The sequence below is a fragment of the Saccostrea cucullata genome, unplaced genomic scaffold, assembly GCF_032062105.1.
Source record: "Saccostrea cucullata isolate Sc308-1 unplaced genomic scaffold, CSIRO_AGI_Scuc_v1 ctg174, whole genome shotgun sequence".
NCBI lineage: Eukaryota > Metazoa > Mollusca > Bivalvia > Ostreida > Ostreidae > Saccostrea > Saccostrea cuccullata.
In genome coordinates, this window is record NW_026931824.1 from 467,610 (window position 1) to 491,492 (window position 23,883).

Below are 23,883 nucleotides of genomic sequence, written 5' to 3' on the forward strand. Positions count from 1 at the left end.
GATTTGCGAGTGAATCTTTATGATTTAACAAGGGGCCCATGGGCCTTATAGGTCACCTGAGTATCATGCGACAACTTTCCAACAATTGAATTTGATTCATGTTTTAAACTAGAAGCCATGAAATTCACAATTTTAAAAGAAGCACCATTGCTTCTCATAATTATACACTCAGCATGATTATTTTGGTTATTTAATACCCAGAGGTATAAGATCAGAGTAACAAAGAGAAAATGCATTTCCACTTTTAGTGAATTTCAGGGCCCCTGGGTCAGGGCTCCTTGTGTTAGGGCGGGTCCACAGCTGAGCTCCCCATTCCAAAGGAACCACTGACCCTGGGGCCACATCTTTTAAAATTTTGGAATTTTTAAAAAATTTTATTTCATCATGCTGTTGATTGATACCAGAGTTCAGATTTCAAAGCATTAAATTATTTCAGACTACTTTACCCGCCCCCCCCCCTCCCAAGAACCTGTGGCAGGGGCCAGAAAATTAACAATTTTTGGAAGAAGCAGGTTTTTTTGTCATGAATATATAATAAGATCATTGGCATTATACCCAACAACAAAGGAAAAGATTTTCAAAGAATTCATGCATTTTCACTATATAAACATTAGAGCTCCACCCTAACACAAGAAGCCCTAACCCAGGGACCCTGATATTCAAAAATCTCTCAGAGGCATCCTTCCTCCTTATAACTATGTACATATGCAGAAAAGAAGAGTTTTGAAGAATATATGCATTTTCATTATAAAATTAATAAAGCACCGCCCTAACATCAGAAACCCCAACCCAGGGGCGATTAAATTCACAATTTTGGAAGAGGTAACCTTATTCAACATAACAATGTACTTGGTTAGTTTATTTAATACTCAGGTGCAAAGAAGAAGATTTTCAAAGAAATAATTCATTTTTTACTATATATTCTACATAGCCCCGCCCTAGCACTAGAACCCCTAACCCTGGGGCCATGAAATTCACAATTTTAGAAAAGGCAGCCTTATTCAACATAGTTATGCACTTGGTTAGTTTATTTAATGCCCATGAAAGAGAGGAAGAATTTCAAAGAATTTTTGCATTTTCACTATATAATCTATATAGCCCCAGCCTACCACTAGAACCCCGACCCTGGGGCCATTAAATTCACAATTTGAGAAGAGGCAGTCTTATTCGACATAACTATGCAGTTGGTTAGTTTATTTAATGCCCACAAACAGAAAAAAAGAATTTAAAAAAAAATTATGCATTTTCACAATATAATCTATATAGCCCCGCCCTGGCACTAGAACCCCTGACCCTGGGGCCATGAAATTCAAAATTTTGGAAAAGGCGGTCATTTTCAACTTACCTATGCACTTGGTTAGTTTATTTAATGCCCAGGAGCAGACAAGAAGAATTTCAAAGAAATAATGCATTTTCACTATATAACCTGTTTAGCCCCGCCCTATCACTAGAACCCCTGACCCCAGGGCCATGAATTTCACAATTTTGGTAGAGGACTTAATGCTGATTACAATCATACCAACAGTTTGACTGCTTGAAGTCCCGGAGTAAAGAAGAAGATTTTTAAAGATTGCACTAATTTTAGTGATTTTTGCCCCACCCCGAAGCCCCAGGGGGGCAGGGACCATGAAATTCATAATTTTTGTTCCTCTTCACGTATAAATGCTATATGCCAAATTTGGTTGAAATTGGTTCAGCGGTTTCAGAGAAGAAGCTAAAAATGTTCAAATGTTAAAGCACGACGCACGACGAACGACGAAAACAGATAATAATAGGTCACCTGAGTTTACTCAGGTGACCTAAAAATTAAGAACATGAAGAAATACACTGTTTCTTAAAATGGCATTTTTTCTGTAAGAGCGAAGAAATGCAAATGGAAGTGCACATGCAAAGGTGGACATTATTTACTCAATATCTTGTGCATCTGTGTGATTTGAAAATTGAATTGACATAATGTTATTCACAAGTAGAATTGTGGTTTAAAGTTTGAATGTTTCCATTTTGAGCAACTGGTTAATATTGCATAGTTTTAAGTGTAATGCAAGTTATCATTCGGAAATCTCCACATCGGGTAAAAAATCACATCGACTGTGGGTGCTGGGTATCAAGAAACTGGTCGAAATTGAATCCATTTCCATTTTTGTTGCTTTGCAAGAAATACACGCATTAAATTGTGCACCTAATACTTCCCATTTGAATTGTTGCTTAGACATAGAACTTAGAAGGTATACGTCTATGCTTTAATGGAACTGAAAATTCAATTTACCTTATATGAATGTAGAATGTATATCGCTCTATAGAGCACATTTTATATGCAACTGTAATTGTTGACAAACTTTTTAAGGGTGGTGGTGGTGGGGGGGGGGGGGTAACTTTGTTTTGTTTTTGAGATTTTACGATAAAGTTTTCACGAGCAATTAAGTATTTGAAATAAACCAACAGATTAAATGGTGGAAAGGGGGTGTGGAGTGTGGGGTGGGGGTGGACATAAATTAAATGATTCCTCTATCATAGATAAATCATAAATTAAATTTTCAATTCAACCCTTTGTCATGAACAGAGATAAGAAAAATCATAAAATACAATAATTTGAAATAATATAAAATACAATAATTTGAAATAATATAATCATTTTCCCCCGAATATACTTTTATTTTTGTATGATATCTATGTGCGATATTTACGTGATATTTAACAAATACTTCGTAATCAGGTAATGGCGAAATATTTTACCTTCTTATATTTAAAATAAATGCGTTTCTCTGAGCAGACTAATTTTAAAAGAATCAAATAATGAGGCATTTTAGGAAATTTTGTCATTATTTAGATTATCATCAGATTTGATAAAAACTTGTTATTATAAAAAGAAAATAATTTCATTTAAATGAAAATTATGTCATTTTTGTTTTTACTAATAATTGAATCAAAGATTTCACACCCCTTTTACAGATGTGCTGAAACGGTTTCATAAATGTTTATAGTTAACAAAATTTGATGTGTTTTATCTTAATTTTGTATTTTTTAAAAAAAAAAAAATCTTTCGTTTCCAAATATGGCTTTTCAACATCACATAAATATCTCGGTGTAAAATTAGCCCTTCAACCGCTTTCATTTCAAAGAAGGTCAACAGAACCACAGCATGAAGTATGTAATTCAAATTGTGATTTTTAATAACTATACACTTTCATGTTTCAAATGACATATAAAAGTGTTAATTTCAGTTCACAAATTTCTTGAACTTTTCCAAAGGTCGATTTGGCACTATAAATTGATAAAGCGTGAAATGTGTTAATTTTAAAACGTGTTTCCTGAAATAATTTAAGTGTCCACCTCCAGTTATCACCTGTACAGCGAAATCAACAAATTACCGTTAAATAAAAATTCCAATAAAAAGAATGAATCACTCTCTTCTCAAAACAGGATAACTTCACACAAATCATTATCACAATTTCACACTTTTTATGAATTTTATCAGTTTGCTTCTATTAAATAAATAATTTGTTAATAAACTAAAATACCTGGTAATTAATCACTCTCTTTTCAAAACAGGCTAACGTTAACTTCACACAAATTATCATCACAATTTCAATCTTTTTTTGAATTTTATCAGTTCGTTTGCTTATAAATATATATTTTGTTAATAAACATAAAATAACGGATATGCATGTTGGGGAAGTCTTGTCTTTCACAGCTGAGTTATTTGTTGTTCATTTTAAACTAATTTTTTGTGGATTTCATTGTTGGTTGGATCCACACAATCAAATGTTTGTCAAAGTTTGGTACCTCCATTTTGATTAAATAAATGATAAATCTTTAAAAAGCCCATTCCAACTTTTTGTTAAAATATATTACCGGTAGATACCCTCTCTTTCTCAACAGATTGAATTTAAAGATCACGTTTTAAGAATTAAAAAAAGCGAATAAATAATTTAACTTAAATTTCTGCATTTTTTGAGTAAAAATGTTTTAATATTCTGCACGGAGATAAACATACAGCACACAGATCTGTCAACGAAGTGTATGTACCCTTAGAGGATGATAATTATGCGTAAATGTGTTAATTTTTAAACTTGTTTCCTGAAACAATTTAAGTGTCCAACCCCAAGTATCACCTGTACATTGAAATCAACAAATTTTCGTTAAATAAAAATTCCAATAAAAAGAATTAATCATTCTCTTTTCAAAACAGGCTAGCCCCGTGGAGATCCGGGTTAGAATAGGTCCTCAGTACCCCCTTGCTTGTCGTAAAAGGCGACTAAATGGGGCGGTCCTTTGGATGAGACCATATAAACCGAGGCCCCGTGTCACAGCAGGTGTGGCACGATCAAGATCCCTCCCTGCTCAAAGGCCATAAATGCCGAGCATAGGCCTAAATTTGCAGCCCTTCACCGGCAATGGTGACGTCTCCATATCAGTGAAATATTCTGGAGAGGGACGTTAAACAGCATACAATCAATCAAAACAGGCTAACTTCACACAAATTATCATCACAATTTTTAAGTCTTTTTTTGAATTTTATCAGTTTGCTTCTAAATATATATTTTGTTGATAAACATAAAATAACGGATATGCATGTTGCAAAAGTCCTGTCTTTCACAGCCGAATCATTTGTTGTTCATTATACCCCCACTTGAAAAGTGGGAGGGTAAACTGTAATTGGCACGTCCGTCTGTCTGTTACGCTTTGGGGTACCCATCTCTTATCCGCAAATCCTCTTGTACCCCTGAGTGAAATCTAATGAAACTTTCATAGAATCTTTATTACATATTGTCATTGTGCACCTCTTATTTTACTTTTTGATCCGACACATATTTTGGGTTTCCTGGCCACAGCAAAACACGGATTTTGCCATTATAATCATATGGGAGGTGGTGGGTATCATTTAGTGAGCTCATTGCTCACAGTACCTTTAGTTTTAAACAATTTTTTGTGGATTTCATTGTTGGTTGGATTCATGCACACAATCAAATGTTTGTCGAAGTTCGGTGCCTTCATTTTAACTGATGATAAACCTTTAAAGTTACTTGGACACAGATTTGAAGTTATTATTTTCTCTGTAATATTATGACTTATATATTTTAATAGCATTTCACACAAAAATTAATTAAAAATCTTATTTCATATAAAAGATATTAAAATTTTGAATTTTTTGGCAGGTTTAATTGACACATCCTTGCACTTTCACAAAATTAATTTTATTCTTAATCCTTAGGAAAAGTGACAATCTCGTTGCGTATAAATGAAAAATATTAGTACTATAATCCAGAAAATTCAGAGTAGACATGTTCGAAAGCAAAACAAACACGCAATATATTGTCAGTTCGTGCAGTTGTAATAAGCAGACATTGACAATTGAACGCACCTGGTGAATTATAAACATCAACAATAACAGAACTTGTGCCCTGTTTACAAAAACTGTGTACATAACACGAGTGTGCTCGATTTGCTAAACTCTGTACGCAGCTCTTACTTCAGAATGACGATACTTGTGAAGGAGTTTTGCTTTCTAACATTTCTACTCTGAATAAAATTATTTTTCTGGATAAAAGTTTTAATATTTCTCATTAATACGCAACAAGATTGCCAATTGTCCTAAGGATTAAGGACAAAGTTAAAATTTGTGAAAGTACAAGGATGTGTCAATCAAACCCGCCAAAAAAATTTGAAGTCTTAATAACTTATAAATGAAATAAAATTTTTGATTAATTTTTGTTGTTGATTGAGGTTACTAACTTTACGACAACCCTCGTATACTATCATTTTAAGAATATTAAAACAAAGGTCCATAGCACATTGGCTAGGAAATAAAAATATAAAAGCAGAAATCACTTGAGAAGTTTACATGTTACATGGAGGGGGGGGGGGGGGGGGGGGGGGTTCTGGAATTTTAATTTTAAACTACAACTACCTGATGATGCTTCCATACAACAATTCATTTGCCTTAATCAACACTACTTGAGGATGCTTACATAAAGATATCACCAATTATGGCTTTGTGATTCTTAAAATGAAGAGTTAAAAAAAAAAATTCCGATGTATTTATTCCTATGCAAAACTTTAATTGTCCATTGTGGCCCCGCCCTACCCCTGGGGGTCATGATTTGAACAAACTTGAATCTACCAGTACACTACCTAAGGAGGTTTTCACATAAGTTTCATCTTTTCTGGCCTAGTTGATGATTTTTCCTATATATTTCTAAGAAAATATTTGATCGTCAGTTGTGGCCCGCCCTACCCCAGGGGTCTTGATTTTAATAAAATTGAATCTACACTATCTGAGGATGCTTCCATATAAGTTCCATCTTTTCTGGCACAGTGGTTCTTGGAAAGAAGGTTTTTAAAGATTTTTTCTATATATTCCTATGTAAAAGTTGCACATTATATTATTTAGCTGTAATTGGATAGTAAACAAGAGGCCCATGGGCCACATCGCTCACCTCAGAAGCTTTGACCATTCTGTTCTTTAACAGATTTCCCCGTTCTAATACATAATGCATCCCCACCCTACCCCACTGATCATAATTTAGACATTTTGAAATCTACACTACCCTAGGATCTTTCCATGTGCACATAAGTTTCAGCTTTTCTGGCCAAGTGGTTCTTGAAAAGAAGATTTTCAAAGATTTTTCCTATATATTTCTATGTAAAATTTTGATTCCCCAGTGTGACCCCGCCCTTCCCCAGGGGGGTCATGATTTGAACAATTTAGAATCTACACTATACCAGGATGCTTCCACATAAGTTTCAGATTTTCTGGCCCAGTAGTTCTTGAGAAGAAGACTTTCAAAGATTTTTCCTATATATTTTTATGTAAAATTTGACTCCCAGTTGTGGCCCTGCCCTTCCCCGGGAGGTCATGATTTGAACAATTTAGAATCTACACTATATTAGGATGCTTCCACATAAGTTTCAGATTTTCTGGCCCTGTGGTTCTTGAGAAGAAGATTTTCAAAGATCTTTCCTATATATTTCTATGTAAAATTTTGATTCTCAATTGTGGCCCCGCCCTTCCCCTGGGGGTCATGATTTGAATGATTTAGAATTTACACTTTCTTAGGATGCTTCCACATAAGTTTCAGATTTTCTGGCCCAGTGGTTCTTGAGAAGAAGATTTTCAAAGATTTTTCCTATATATTTCTATGTAAAACTTTGATTCCCCATTGTGGCCCCGCCCTTCCCACAGTGGTCATGATTTGAAGAATTTTGAATCTACACTTCCCTAGGATGCTTCCACGTAAGTGTCAGCTTTTCTGACCCAGTGGTTCTTGAGAAAAAGATTTTTTAATGACCGCACCCTATTTTTGTCTTTTCTTGATTATCTCCCCTTGTAAGGGGACTTGGCCCTTTATTTTAACAATTTGAATTCCCCTTCACCCAAGGATGCTTTGTAACAAGTTTGGTCAAAATTGGCCCAGTGGTTCTTGAGAAGAAGACGAAAATGTGAAAAGTTTACAGACGGACAGCTACACAGACGGATGGACGACGGACAAAATGTGATCAGAAAAGCTCACTTGAGCCTTCGGCTCAGGTGAGCTAAAAAATGCAGTTAAAAGCGTTTTATTGCTATATACATGTGTATTCATGTAAAAAAAAATGTTTAAACGGGTATCATTTTTTTAATTTGCTAGTGAAAAATTCCAGAAAAAAATATTATTTAGTTTTATTGATCATGACGGAAATAAGGAAAAATTTTAAGTGGTTTATTTAATAATGGGAATTTTCAGAATTTTAAAGTTTTTATATATTCCATTCACAACTGAGAATAAGTGAACATAATTTTTTTTCTTGTTGTATAATAAAAAAAAAAATTGCAGGAAAACATTGTTTTGTTGTACTTTGCATTCATGAATGGAGGGAGTAAAAGATAAAAGATAAAATAAAAAATACTTTGGAATAATATTTATGAAATTAATTGTTTTCTATATTGATCTTAGTGTGTAGTAACACTAATAATACCAAAGAAATAAAAACTTTATGTTTTAATGAGAAGGAAGGTAGAAGAGTAGGGTGACAGATTTTGTTTCAACAAATTACTGGTAGGCAAATCCTTCCTATTTTTAGATAATGCAAAGGAAGTGCACAGTAACTTTAAAACAAGAGGCCTAGGGGCCACAGCGCTCACCTGAGCACATTGGTTAGGAAAAAGGAAAAAGCACATATCAGATCAGAACTGAAAGTTTACTGAGGTCAGTGGGGGGGGGGGGGGGGGGGGTCCATGATTTGAACGAACTAGAATCTACACTACCTGAGGATGATTCCATATAAATACTACTAACCATGGCTTTGAAGTACTTGAAAAGAAGATTTTAAAAGGTTTCCCTATATATACCTATGTAAAAATTTGGTCTTCCATTTTGGCCCCAACCCTAGCCCCAGGGGTCATGTTTTGAACAAACTTGAATCTACACTACCTGAGGATGATCCCACATGAGTTTTATCTTTCCTGGCCCAGTGGTTCTTGAGAAGAATTTTAAAGATTTTTCCTATATATTCCTATGTAAAACTTTGATCGGCCATTTTGGCCCCACCCTTCCCCCGGGGGTCATGATTTGAACAAACTTGAATCTACACTTCCTGATGATGATTCCACATGAGTTTCATCTTTCCTGGCCTAGTGGTTCTGTAGAAGAAGATTTTTAAAGATTTTTCCTATATACTCCTATGTTAAACTTTGATCGGCCATTTTGGCCCCAGCCTAGCACCGGGGGTCATGATTTGAACAAACTTGAATCTACACTACCTGATGATGTTTCCATATAAGTTTCATCTTTCCTGGCCCAGTGGTTCTGGAGAACAAGATTTTAAAAGATTTTTCCTATGTTGATTCCTATGTAAAACTTCAATCAGCCATTCTGGCCCCACCCTTCCCCCAGGGGATCATGATTTGAACAAAATTTAATCTACACTGCCTGAGGATGCTTCCATATGAGTTTCATCTTTCCTGGCTCAATGGTTCTTGAGAAGAAGATTTTTAAAAGATGCCATTAATTTTTCATTAATTTATAATTATCTCCCCTTGGAAAAGGGCTTGGCCCTTCATTTGAACAAACTTAAATCCCCTTCAACCAAGGATACTTTGTAGCAAGTTTGGTTGAAATTGGCCAACTGGTAATTTGAGAAGAAGATGAAAAAATGAAAAGTTTATGACAGCGCCGCTGCCGATAGACGACGGAAAATTTTGATCAGAAAAGCTCACTTGAGCCTTCGGCTCAGGTAAGCGAAAAAGAGGAAGAAATAATTTTACATAATTTTCTCGACTTTTTGAGTAAAAAAGTTTAACATTGTGCACAAAGATAAACAAACAAAACATAGATCTGTCAATGTAGTGCATATACCAATGAACGGTTTACCCTTGAAGGATGATAATTTTGTGTAAATGTGTTAAAATTGTTTTCTCAAACAATTTAAGTGTCCCACCCCAATTATCACCTGAACAGTGAAATCAACAAATTATCGTTACACTGTAAATAAAAATCCTAAAAAAAATAATTAATTACTCTCTTTTCAAAACAGGCTAATTTCACACAAATTATCAACACAATTTCATGCTTTTTAGCTCACCTGAGCCATAGGTTCAAGTGAGCTTTTCTGATCAAAATTTGTCTGTTGTCTGTCGTTGTCATCGTTAACTTTTCACATTTTCGACTTCTCAAGAACCACTGGGCCAATTTCAACCAAAGTTGGCACAAAGTATCCTTAGGTGAAGGGGATTCAAGGTGATTCAAGTTTGTTCAAAGTTTGTTCAAAAGAAGGGCCACACCCTTATTCAAGGGGAGATAATTCAGAAATAGTGAAAATTTGGTGGTATGTTCTGAAAATCTTCTTCTCAAGAACCACTGTGCCAGGAAAAATGAAACTTATATGGAAGCATCCCCAGGTAGTGCAATTGTTTGTTCAAATCATGACCCATGGGGTAAGGGTGAGGCCACAATGACTGATCAAAGTTTTTTACATAGAAATATATAGGAAAATTCATTAAAAATCTTCTTCTCAAGAACCACTTTGCCAGGAAATATGAAACTTATAGGGAAGTATCCTCAGGTAGTGTAGATTCAAGTTTTTTCAAGTCATGACCCCCAGGGTAGGGCGGGGCCAAAATGGCCGATCAAAGTTTTACATAGAAATATATAGGAAAAGCCTTAAAAAATATTTTCAAGAATAGCAAAGGCATGAATGATCATATTCACATGGAAGCATCCTCAGGTAGTGTAGATTCAAATTTGTTCAAAGCATGACCCCCAGGAGTAGAGCAGGGCCACATGGCCTATCAAAGTTTTACATAAACACACATAAGGAAATTCTTTAAAAATCTTATTCTCAAGAATAGCAAAGGCATGAATGATCACATTTATATGGAAGCATTCCCAGGAAGTGGAAATTCAGGTTTGTTCAAATCATGACCTTTGGGGGTATGCGAGGGGGGGGGGGGTTCAATGGCAAATCAAAGTTTTACAAATGAAATATATAGGAAAATTCTTTAAAATTCTTCTTCTCAAGATAGCAAAGGCATGATTGAACATATTTATATGAAAGCATCCTCAGGTAGTAGAGATTCAAGTTTGTTCAAATCATGAACCCTGGGGTAGGGTAGGGCCACAATGATCAAAGTTTTATATAGAAATATATAGAATTATTTTTTTTTTTATAAAAAATCTACTCAAGAACAACAAAGCCATGATACGTCATATCTATATGGAAGCATCCTCAGGTAGTGTAGATTCAAGTTTGTTCAAATCATGACCCCTGGGGGTAGGGCGGGGCCACAACATGGAATCCAAGTTTTACATAGAAACATGTAGCAAAAATCTTTAAAAATCATCTCTTTTAGAATGGGAAAGCCATATTTAGTCATATTCATATGGAATCATTCTCAGGTACCGTAGATTCAAGTTTGTTCAAGTGATGACCCCCAGGGGTAGGGCGGGGCCAAAATGGCCAATCAAAGTTTTACATAGAAACATGTAGAAAAAATCTTTAAAAATCTTCTTTTCTAGAATGGAATAGCCATGGTTAGTCATATTCATATGAAAGCATTCTTAGGTAGTGTAGATTCAAGTTTGCTCAAGTGATGACCCTCAGGGGTAGGGCGGGGCCACAATGTAAGTTCAAATGTAAAGGTCAATAAAGCCAAATGTAGTCAAAGAAATATGCAAGCATCCTTAGTTTGTGTAGATTCAAGTTTGTTCTAATCATACCCTCTCCTCGTTAAGGATTGGATGGGACCACTATTGGGTTTAAACTTTTCAATAATAAACTAATTTCTGCTTTTTTTTTACTAGCCACATTGCTCAGGTGAGCGATGTGGCCCATGGGCCTCTTGTTTGAATTTTATCAGTTTGCTTCTAAAAATATTTTTTGTTAAACATGAAATAATGGGTATGCATGCTGCGAAAGTTCTGTCATTGACAGCTAAATTATTTGTTGTTCATTTTACAAAAGTCATACCCAGCGAGCGTAAATGTATTTGTTCCAAGATCTTCAAACAAGAGTAAAATTTTTTAATAAATAAAGTGTTTTTCTCCTGTTACTAATTTTCTTAAAAATATCTATGTACCCTTAACAATGTTAATGGCATGATATTCCCGCTAAAGCATACGATGAAAGAAAATATGAAAAGGTAATAGACAAATTTTTTTTCTGTTAGGACCATTATCCATGAATTTATGTATCCTTGAAAATGTGAATTTGACTAAATCCACCAAAATTGATGCCCGCTAATATTAATGAAACCACAGTAAAGGCCCTGTCACACCAAGCTGCATTCACACAGAGTCATTATGGCGTTGTTAAATTTTTTAAATTGCCGTGGAATCGTAGGAAAAATTTCCGTAAAATTTTCACATGAAGATGTCATGGCGTCCCTACAGCAACGGATGCGATTCTACGGCGATCTCACGGCGTTCTACTGTGTTTCCACGGAGATCTCTCGGGGATTGACTGCGCTTCCGCAGAGTTTTCACGGCGCGTTAGGAGTTTTCACCTCATGTTCACGGCGTTCTCACTGCGCTGGCTGCATTCACAATACGTTCACAATGCGTTCTATACTCATTGATATAAATATTCAGAAGGAATGTAAAACATTTTTGTTTAAAAATTCAAGTTACAAGATGAAAAGACTTCTAATCATGCCAAGAAACATTCTAGATAATTAAAAATGCTCTATTTAAATAATTTAGTACTAAATTATCAATATTTAATAGTTTTATGATTAAACTCCTTTTTCTTCAATTTTATCGGTTCAGATGTGTTGTTAGATTTTCTTTGATTTTATTATGAATGTAAAAAATAAACACTCTGAAAAGTTTTCTACAAAATTTAAATGAAACAACAGAACAAGTTCTGGTGTAATTTTCTCTGGAATTATTGCTGATCAAGTATGATCCCATTGCTCTTGTTTTGTGAGGTGGCTGACAATGCTCTAACAACACCGTGAAAGTGCATTGTGATTGCCAAGGGACGCTGTAGAAACGCCATGGGAGCGCAATGATCACAAAGACAACTCCATGCTGTCGCTGTGTAATCGCAGTCGAAAAAATCACAAGACGATAAATCTCATTAGAAGCGCTGTAAAAACGCGATAGAAACGCAGTGACATCTCCAAGGACTCCGCGACATCTCCGTGAGGTCTCCGTGGAAGCGCAGTATACTATCACTGTGTTCGTGCCGTGATCATATGCGCCTTCAAGGCATTCGTACAAAGCTCCCACTACATTGTTGGAGATCTCAAAACGCTGCTACGGTGATCATACTACGTTTCTACTGCGTTCTTATCAGACCGCGATCACACGGCGCGTACTTTGTGCATGCCCAAAGTGATCGCCGTCCCCTGGCATTCTAGGAAACCCTTCGGCGTTCAGTGGAGATCTCGGGGCGTTGTCACGGCGCTGTAGGAGACTCTACTGTGATCACCTTGACGTTTTGCATTTTTTGAGGATGCTGTGCAGTCGCCGTGAGGATGCAGCCCCGGTGTGACAGGGGTTTAACATACATGTATCTCATATCTTAATCTTATGACAATTTATTTTGTTATTCTTTCAGCTTTAATAGCAAAAGAAACAAATTGCATGCAATACCTAGCTTCTGTATAGTGATGAGTCTGAGTGTACTGTCCATATTGAAGACTTCCCTCATGGCGTGGTAGCCTTTGGCGTACTGAGCCAGTCGATGGTAGAACCGGTGGGGATCAGCCGAGGGGTTTCCCTCACAGAACTGGTCATAGGTTGCCTTCTTCATGGTTTTGTTCAGCATAAAAATATCTTTGTAGATCAAGTTCAGAAACAGCTTCCACTCTTCCTCTGTGTATGTCTTTACAATCTTTTCCCTGTACTCAACCTCAAACTTCTTCTTAAACTCCACCCAGGTTACCTCAGTCTTCTCCCCGAAGCATCTATCCCAGAAGTCATAGCTCAGCATGCTAGTGTCTGACTTCTGGACTTGTTCAGATTTATTGGTTGATGATTCCTCTTCATCTTCCTCCTCCTCTCCCTCTGAATCATCATTTAATTTGTCGTGGACATTTATATTCATACCATGGAACTGGATTGTACCTGAAATTAATAAAATTAATTTTTTTCTGTCTCGTTTTCCAATCCATTAACAAATTTGAAAAACAATTAAATGTGCAAAAGTTGTTCTTCATTGCCGCAAGTTTTTCAACAGACCAAGTCTAATTTTTTTAAAAAGAATGAAATTTGAGTTTGTTTGGCATTATTAATGATGAAATATCACACAAGGCTGCCTTTTCCTTGGTAACTTAATATAAATGAAATGTCATTTCAAGAAATGCTGCAACAGTTTTAGCTCATCATCATACAGTACCAATCTATCTGATCTTTTAAGAATCACAGCAGCTCCCTTACGGGAGATAAATTAAACTTATTATTAAGCACGAGTTAATTCTCTTGTCTACAACTGTCAACTGGGTAGTTTTGTTTCATGCAGTTCAAGATTTTCACAAACAACCTAGTCTTTGATCTCAGCAGCAGGTTAGTGGATTTTTTACTAAGTTTAGCAGCTAATTAATTTCCTTTCATACTGTATTCAGTTTATCCTGTAGAGCTAAACATTTGAATCAAGTCAATCAGTTTTTTCAAAGTGAAAGTTTTATTGGTTTCAAATTTTAAAAACTCAGTGTAAATGAGTGTTCAGCAAATGGGGCTGTTATTATGATGTTTTGTTAATAAAGACCCAGGGTTTCCTTTGAATATTTAAATATTAATTTTAATGTGTACTGTATGAAAGGAATCAAAAGCTTCCAGACAAATTGTCTTTGATAAGAAAATGTGAAACATATTGCAGAAATTTCTAAAACTTTAAATTGTTAAATAAGCAATGTCATATGTTATAAAGTATACTTCACAATATATTTTTCAAGCTAAATAACAAAAATCCATTTTTCTTTAACTCTGTGTATTTCTATCTCCATAATTTTTTTTCAGATGTACATGTAAGAAGAGTTATTGCCCTCTTGTTAGAGTGGAGTGTATCATAAAATTAATGCTGAAGAGATATAAATGATATGATCATTATCAGAGAACTTTATATGTTTCGTATTTGTAATTATTTGTAGTGCAGATTTTCACATGTTTATAATATAAATTAAACTATCAATTTCAGGGCTCTAATATTTGATAGCAAATTAAACCCAAATAGTATCTTTTATAATATTATTACTAATCTTAACCTTTACATTACCATCATCAAACGACTCGGGTGCTGTGATTTCTTCTGTCTTTTCTTCAATAACCTTCCCTATGGAACTCAACAAAGCTGGCATATTCTGCACAAATAATTCTTCTTTGAAAAAGAAGGTCCAGTTGATCTTTGCTAACATTAACTTCCTGTTACAGAAAAAGTATGCATTTAGCAGATTCTCACTGACATGTATTTCTCAATGGGACGAGGTTCCTATTCTTAACAATACTGCTTATTTTGAAATATTAAGTGGTCTTCAACTAGGTAATTATGTTTCTGCTTTACTAATAAGGGCCAAATAAAAGATTTTAATTTTGCCAAAATATATTCGTGTTACAACATTTATACAATAGAAATCAAAGCTAAAGTACAGTTGTGTCCTGTCAAAAATAATATCACTAGCTTATGGTTTTCTGTTTTGTTGTGCCCCCTTTCAATTTTCCAATACATGTATATTCCCTCATAGAAATTTTATCCTTCATAATAACCCCACGTCTATGTACCATTATGTGTATAACCCGTAATTATGTACCATTACTGTATTTGAATTCTAATCTGCTCTGCTTTAAGATGTTTGCATACTTTGAAATACAAATGTATCACTAATCCTGGGCCTGCTTCTTGCAAAAGCAAGTAAGGAACCTATTATAAATTAATGACTATTCAGGGCCCTCTACCCTTATAATACAGAGTTTGTTTTAGAGAGAATTTTTTATCTACAAAAATAGGTATGCAAAATGTGAGGAACAATTAAAATTGTTGTCTTGGAAAAACTGTTGAATTAGTTAAATATGTTCCTGGTTTCCAACCAGTAGAAGATTCTTTAAAGAAAAGCAGTAACAAATATGACAAATAAATGACCACATATTTTAAAAACCTATTGAATTACTGGTACAAAATATTCATCAAGTGCTTGCACTATTTGGTTTAAAAGTTACTTCAAATTATAACATCTTAAATTGTAATAACTATGGAGGGAAACTGAGTAAATTCCAATGCAGCTAGGTTAAGGCTTAAAATCTTTTTTTGTTGTTTCTATGAATGTTACCTACATTCCTCCATCAAGCACTGGGCCGATTTCTCTGTATTTCTTGAGACTGACTGGGAATACAGAGGAGTTGGAAATATAGGCCAGCGCTAGCTCATCTTGACACTGGGTATCTTTGGCCGAGGTGTCTGTGATCACAGTGACAAACACCTACATACAAACAATTAATATAAAGACAAAATTACCAACTCAAAGACTATATATAATGTACACCTACCACCCAGGAGATCATTAACTTGATAGACAAAGTAATAATTCATTTTAGATAAGAAATTTAACTTTTAAAAAGTTCATCATCCCTCTATTGATTCATATAAACATTTGCTTAAATGAAAATATTTTTCTGAAAGAAATCTTAAATTGCCTGTACTTTAAGCACACCTTGTGACATTTTATTTTGATGTAGTAAAGAAATAATAGTCCTTTACCCCAGAAAGGGTTTTCTCTTTTAATCAGAGGTGCGGTTTCTCACAGTTTTTTTTTTTTCAAGTTCATGCTATATCATCATACAGTATTAATTATCTCAATAAAAAGGCCATCAGCTTTCCACACTTACACCTGCCTATAAAGTTATAAACTAATAAAAAAAATAAGTGTCCCCTGCTGACACGTCCAGTAAGGTAAATTAAACAAATCATCTTAGTTGAAACATTTCCTGGAAAGTTGTGTATGCTGTTAAGTGAAATCCCTCCTTCAACAGGTTGAGACCACTACCTTATATGGAAGACAATTTTTAACATGTGACGATGTCTTCGTCACAGCCATTCTCCAATCAAGTGAATGATTCCCAAAGCATGACTGTCTACTACGTGTTTACAATTCAATAGCAACACGTGGTTTTCGTTGGTTTACAGCATAATATTTACTTCATCACCGGGAAAACTGTAGAGCTTCTTTATCACTTTATAAGACCAAACTTGAAAGATTACATTCTAAGACATTGCTCCATGCTCACATTTTATATTGGAGTTGATTTAGATTATTAATACCTGGTAATTGCTTCAAACAGTCGTATACCATGCAAATACTTTGACGTTTGCATGTACAATTAGAAAACATTTTGATAATATTGAGGGGTTAAATATAACTGCGCACCTTGTATTGCTGTCTAAAACTATGTACATGTAAATCACGTGAAAAAAATTCAATTCTTTAATGACACAATAGCTCCTATACATGTACATTTCTTTGAACAATGGTTTATGAATTAACTATACAATGTAAGTTGATATATTGCTTCATAAAGCAAATTTTGTAAATGTGAGCATAGAAATGAAAGATTTACATCATTTTAAATATTTCTTTCATGAATCTCGAAAAAGAATTATAAGTTGGAAATAAGTTTCCAAGGGACAATTCAAGTTGCCCTTTATTCTCAACACAGCTGAATACTTGTAGTAGCCCACAATGCATTACGACTCATTCATCAGTGGGTAAAGTAAACAGATAGTTAATCTACATGCAAATTTATGCTGACGTCAGAAAATCTAGTTGTCTCGACCTGTTCAAGTTGTATACTTTGAAGTGTTTAAAGAGGATACCAGCCTTTCTGGAGATACAGTGCATTATCCATACATAAAGACAAACTTAATAAATGTGTATGATATTTTTTAAGACCCTAGACACCCACAAATTGGAGTTTGTCAAGTAATTTTTTTTTTTGTGAAACCTTCCTTTGGTACTAGTATTCCATGCAATAATGGTGAATATAAGAGGCTTGGATCACAGTTGTGAATATTTAGTTTTTCCAGAAAGCTTTAAAAACCAGAAGTGTCCGTCGAGATTGTAGCTCTACTGGTTTGTACTTATGCTTGAAACTTTACAACAGCAATAAATAGAATAATGATCCTTGATTAAGTCTCTTGTGTGCCAAATTATATTGAATGAGACTATAACCAGTGGAGTATGGAAGGGAATTACCGCCGAAAGTCTATGTATCTTGCTTTTATTCTTATTCTGCCTACTTCTTTATGCTTTGTTATTGTTGTAATTATATGTCGCTTTATTGTTTTCATATTCGTCTTTATTACAATCTTGCTTTTATTCTTATTCTGCCTACTTCTTTATGCTTTGTTATTGTTGTAATCATATGTCGCTTTATTGTTTTCATATTCGTCTTTATTATATTTCACTTTGACTTTTATCCTTCTTCATTTTGCCCTTACTTCTATGTTGCTTTATTCTTGTAAATTCATTTTACTTAGAATTCTTTTAAATTGATTCAGTTTCTTAAATGATTATCTCTATTACAAACGTGAATTCAATCACACAAAGAATGAAGCATATTCAATGAAGACGAATACAAGTTTTCAAAATTTAGTGCCGCATTATAACGCTAGGTGGCAAGGGTGTTCGCTACGAGTGTTGGTAAAACTAGGTAAGCAAACCCGGGCCGGGGTTATTCGAGATTTTTCAATTTTCTGCCTTAATACTTTATCAATCGAACTTCTGAACTGATCCAATGATGGAAACTCCATATTTATTTTCTCTGGGCACACAGGAATAGCGGCCTCTTTTTTCGGACATAACTTTATATAATTTGCTGAATATGTTCATTGAAGGGCCGACCCACTTTTTGTAAGGGTAAAACCCCAGTCACATTTCCAAAAACGACCAACGGCCGACGGGTTTTGAAGAAAATATGGGATTCTTCGGGTGACAATCGTCAGTTCATCGGCCGTTGTCTTGGCCGATTTTGACCTATTTTTTTTGTCGGCCGACCAATTTTGTGTCCATCGGTCTAAGTTATAATTTTTCATGCGTCGGTGGCCGATTTCTTCAACTGTAGTTATCCGTCGACCAACCTTTGATCATCGTCCGACCATCGGCGGTCAGTTTATTAAGTCGGTCGTCCGTCGTTGGACAATAAGGGTGTTGAAAATTTCGGCCGACGGTTAAAATCAAACTGTAGCTCAGAGCTCGATGATCGGGCGACGATTGGCCGACTTGTGAATATTTAACTTATTATGGATACATAACACAAACAAAATTTTGATGCACTGATTTATATAAATTTTTTGAACGGAAATAACATAAATAATTAATCCATAAGATATAAAGAAATCTTAAGTATTCTTTGCTGCTTAGATATGCACATTTGTCATTTTTATGCAATTCCATACAAATTTTGCGCACACGTTCAACATTGAATCACAATTTTAGAAGATTCTGCAACTTTGCCTTGCAAACATTACTCACGTCACCTATCTGAGTATAGATCTATGAAAAAATATTGCTGATTTCTAAAGAAAAAAGATTTTTGGTGTTATTTATCCAAGTCATCGGTGTCCCTAGGAAATAATGTGACTGCTCCGTGTCAGCCGATACTGTGTCGGCCGATCCTGTTCTTTCAGCCGACAAGACCAGAAAAATATAGTCGCCCGACCATCGGCTTAAATGTGACCTAGGCATAAGGGTCAAATAAGGTTAATGTGGTATAGTAGGGAAAAAATTATATTTGATACTATAGAAGAAGTTGAATCTAACCCAAAACCCACCCCGCCCCGAAATAGGATTTCAATGGCGTCGGACAAAGTGAAAGTTGGGGCCCGGGGGGGGGGGGCAAAGTGTAAGAAATATTTTTTAGAACTTAAAAAAAAAACTTGACAAGCCAAAAAAGAAAAAGAAATGTCCACTGTCCAAACACAAAAATCCTATTTCGTGGAGGGGGGGGGGTTGAACCTCAGTGCCAATTTTTTTTTCAAAACACCACCACTTTCCCCATTTTAAACCTATACTGCATCGTGTCCATGGAAAGGGGGGGGGAGGGCTAAACCTAGGCAGCAATGTTCAATGTCTGTTCTAATTCTATCTTTGGAAAGAAAATTTTTTTTTTTTTTTTTTTTTTGTCAAGTTGTTTTCAGCCAGTTAGCTTGAATTTTTAAAAACGATGCTACGTCACTGTTCTCTCGCCTGAAAAAAATATAACTCTATTAAAGTTATTTGTTGGATAATTGAATTCCAGTTTAATTGACATAAAAATGTTAAATATTTTGATACTAGTTACCCCTTATAAATTCAGGCGCGGATCCAGAAATTTTTTCCAGGGGGGGGGGTCCACCCCAGTCAAAAAAAAATCCAATCCCAGAAATTTGTTGACAAGCAAAACAAAAAACAAAAAACAAAAAAAAAAAACCTAAACTCACCAAACGGCAAAAACCTATTTCGTGTGTGTGTGTGTGTGGGGGGGGGGGGGGTAGTGGTGACTTCTATTGCCTCAAATCTTTCACTTTTCATACCCATTTCACACATATTCGCGTTTACCAGGGGGGGTCAGCGTTTTCAAGGGGGGGGGTCCATGGTAACTTTTTTCTTGTTTTAGTATATACATTTTTTAACCTGGTAAATTCCAGGGGGGGGGGGGGGGGGGGGGGGCCCCCCCCCCCCCCCCCCCCACCCCCTAGATCCGCGCATGAAATTGATTTGTTTTTCAGGACCTTCCACTGAACTGAACTTTATTTCACGACAAATAGTAACTGCTCATGCGTGTGATTCTAGGGACGGGGCTTTGCAAAGGAGTGAGGAGCGTTATGGGTATGCGAAGTCGGAACCAGGCTACACCCCAGGCATACTAGAAACTCCCCAGTCTTCTTTTCTGCTATAATATTTTATGTTGAAATAGTACTTTTCAATAAAGAAAAGAAACATCTTTAGTACGCACCGTATTTTACATTAGCCAGGAGAGCTAAAAAAAAATCTTAAAACTTGAAAATTCTATTTGGTGGTGGTGAAGGGGAGGGGGGGGGGGGATTTCGTCAACTTTTTTCAGTACCAAATATTACTCACTAAGTACATGACTTTTAAAATATAAATTGACTATTAGTGCTGCAACAAAAAGTGTAAGGGATGGGGGCAACAAGCCTTTCGCTGAACTTTGCCAGTAGTAAAAAGTCTGTTACGTTTAGGAAAATGTTTCGTGGCCACCCTCCCCTCTACCGGTGCTGGCGCGGATCCAGAAATTTTTTTCTAGGGGGGGTCCACCCCTGTAAAAAAAAAAACCCAATCCCAGAAATTTCTTGACAAGAAAAAAAACAAAAAAAAAAAAAACAAAAACAAAACAAAAACAAAAAAACCTAAACTCGCCCAAACGTGAAAATCCTATTTCGTTGGGGGAGGGGGGTTGTAGTCTATGACTTCTATTGCCTCAAATCCTTCACTTTTCATACCCATTTCACACATATTCATGTTTACCGGGGGAGATTCCAAGGTAAATTTTTTCTTGCTTTAGTATATACATTTCTTAACCTTGTAAATTCCAGGGGGGGGGGGGGGGAGGGCTGACCCCCCACCCCCCACTAGATCCCCCCATGTGGTGAAACTTACCCCATAGGAGGTCGTTCAGACGGAAGTCAGTATATATATTGAGACTTAGGGGTGTGATTGTACATTGTATAACGTCCCTTTAAATTGGAGAATTTTTAACTCAAATGGAGAAGCCACCTCTTGCCGGTGGAGAGCTGCAAATTTGTCCTATATATCCGGCACTTATAGCCATTGAGCAGTGAGGGATCTTTTTTCGGGCCAGCACCTACTGCGATACGGGACCTCGGATAATACGGTCTAGATCTCATCCGAAGGACCGAACTCCACGTCCCATAGTAGGACTATGATTCGAACCCACAACGTATTGATCGACTCCTTACTACTGTGTTTCGTGACTCTAGAGCAGACGCCGTAACCACAGTGCCACGCAGGCGACTGCACCCTAGGGGGGGGGGGCACGGGGGGGCTGGGTCCAGGGGGGGGGAGGAAGTCATTATCCATTAATACTCGTGAAAATTATCTATGTTTAACTAAATGGTTAAAATGATTTAATTATTAACCACTATTAAAATGATATCATTAAAAAATTTATTCATATAGGACGGATAACTTTTCTTCAAAAACTGAAAACGTTAGTATATAAACATTGTTTTACGATTTAAAAAAAAACTATTCGGGGGAGGGGTTGCTATGAAGGGGGACGAATTGCTATATACAGCGAGATTTCCCACGGAAGACTAGCTATATATTGAAACTTCCCCGGGGGAAGTCTCACTGTATAATCTTCCGAAGGAAGCATCACTATGTAGACAGTCTTCCAGGGGAAATATTTCCATCTTCCGAGGGAGTGGCATTATCCGGTACATACCTGAACTTATAACAAACATCATTTGAAAATTTAAGTTCGATTGATAAAGTATTAAGGCAGAAAATTGAAAAATCTCGAATAACCCTGGCCCGGGTTTGCTTACCTAGTTTTACCAACACTCGTAGCGAACACCCCTGCCACCTAGCGTTATAATGCGGCACTAAATTTTGACAACTTGTATTCGTCTTCATTGAATATGCTTCATTCTTTGTGTGATTGAATTCACGTTCGTAATAGAGATAATCATTTAAGAAACTGTATCAATTTAAAAGAAAGTAAAATGAATTTACAAGAATAAAGCAACATAGAAGTAAGGGCAAAATGAAGAAGGATAAAAGTCAAAGTGAAATGTAATAAAGACGAATATGAAAACAATAAAGCGACATATAATTACAACAATAACAAAGCATAAAGAAGTAGGCAGAATAAGAATAAAAGCAAGATACATAGACTTTTGGCGGTAATTCCCTTCCATAGTGGAGAAGTAACATTTTGAAAGTATTTCAAAGAAATTTTTTATTTCAGTAACCATGGCAACACCATTCATCAAAATCAAAAAGGAACCTTAGTGTAGTCTACTTGTGTACCAATTTATATTGAAATCAGACCAAAACTGTGGGAGGAGTAGCGTTTTGAAAGTATTTCACAGAAATTTCTATTTTTAGTAACAATAGCAACATCGTTCATCGAAATCAAAAACCGCTAAACAGAATTATTTATCTTAGTGTAGTCTACTTGTGTGCCAAGTTATACTGAAATCAGACCAAAATTGTAAGAGGAGTAGCATTTTGAAAAATTGTTTACAGACAGACAGACAGACAGCTAGACAGATGAATGAACACATTACTTTTGCATAAGCTCTTCTCGTCTCTGACCAGTGGATCCAAAAATGGCAAAAAGCCTATTAAAACCTGGTCATAGATTTGCCACTTATGAAAAATGTTATTTAATGTCTCCAAACTGTGTCTCATGCATCTTGAGGTGGCAGATCAAAGTTGCATGTATAAGCTGTGTATAGGTTTCTGATGACAGGTACCTCTGTGTTTATCTCAACAGTCACAACATAAGACGTACGTATTATACATGTAGGTATAGTGATCATATACTCCGTTCATACCTTGCATGAGAGGATGGCTTCTCCTTTTTGATTGACCATCATACGGTGCTCCATATCAGGGTCTGCAAACCAAACCTTCCATCCCTGCTCTTCAAACTTTTCTACAAAGTACAAAGGGGAGATAATCCTCTGCTAATTTAAGAGGGCTTTACTATGATTACTTTATCAAGCGTATACAAAAATGTTTTCAGATTTAGCCCTTATGGTGTACAAAAGTTAGTTCATAGTTTTCCATTTGAACATAAAACAGCTTTAAAATTGCTAAAAATTAATTTGTGTACAATTATAATAACAAGTAATTTTATCTTCTTTTTTGGGGGGGGGGGGATTTGTCTTTAAGGTCTCAAATGCATAAAGAGTATGTATAATAAATATCTAATAATGTTACAGGGTACCTACCTAAATTTAACATGTAACTCTAAGACAAATTTGCTCTTTATATCCCATTAGGGAGTACATTCTTTTTAATTAGGGTTTTCTACTTAGTACTTGTACACATATTGTAATTTAATTGATTGTCCCCTGATTTTGCAAAAAGTGATGGTTTATTAAATCTCATCATCTGTATGTTTGTCACAAAAAACCTTAACATTGCATTGGTCATTGCTTTTGATTGAGAGAGATAGGGATTTCATATTTCAGATGTACATTGCACATTACCAAACATTTCCCAAATACATTATGCTATGATTTTTGACCCTGTGACCCTATACTTGAAGTTTGACAAACTATTCAAATATTTTACCATATCCACATATATTATTTTAAATTGGTCATAACTTTTCAAAGAGAACAGATAGGGTTTCCATATCATACATGAAGACCATGAAGTTTGGCCTACTTTTCAAAATTGTTATTTTTTCCTTATACTGTAGAAGTACTTTTTTCCGCGTG

The 23,883-nt window shown here is 35.5% G+C and overlaps 1 protein-coding gene across 1 annotated transcript in view; it reads right to left on the reverse strand.

The window, feature by feature from the left end:
- Positions 1 to 23,118, reverse strand: part of LOC134233623 (uncharacterized) — a gene marked incomplete at its 5' end in the record, with an annotated part of 33,328 nt that extends 10,210 nt beyond the window's left edge. Inside the window, 4 exons of the mRNA XM_062715599.1 lie at positions 13,074 to 13,547; positions 14,695 to 14,840; positions 15,747 to 15,892; positions 22,990 to 23,118. Of these exons, the coding sequence (XP_062571583.1) occupies positions 13,074 to 13,547; positions 14,695 to 14,840; positions 15,747 to 15,892; positions 22,990 to 23,118 (895 nt within the window). The remainder of the gene's footprint in view (positions 1 to 13,073; positions 13,548 to 14,694; positions 14,841 to 15,746; positions 15,893 to 22,989) is intronic.
- Between the last annotated feature and the right edge of the window lie 765 nt (positions 23,119 to 23,883).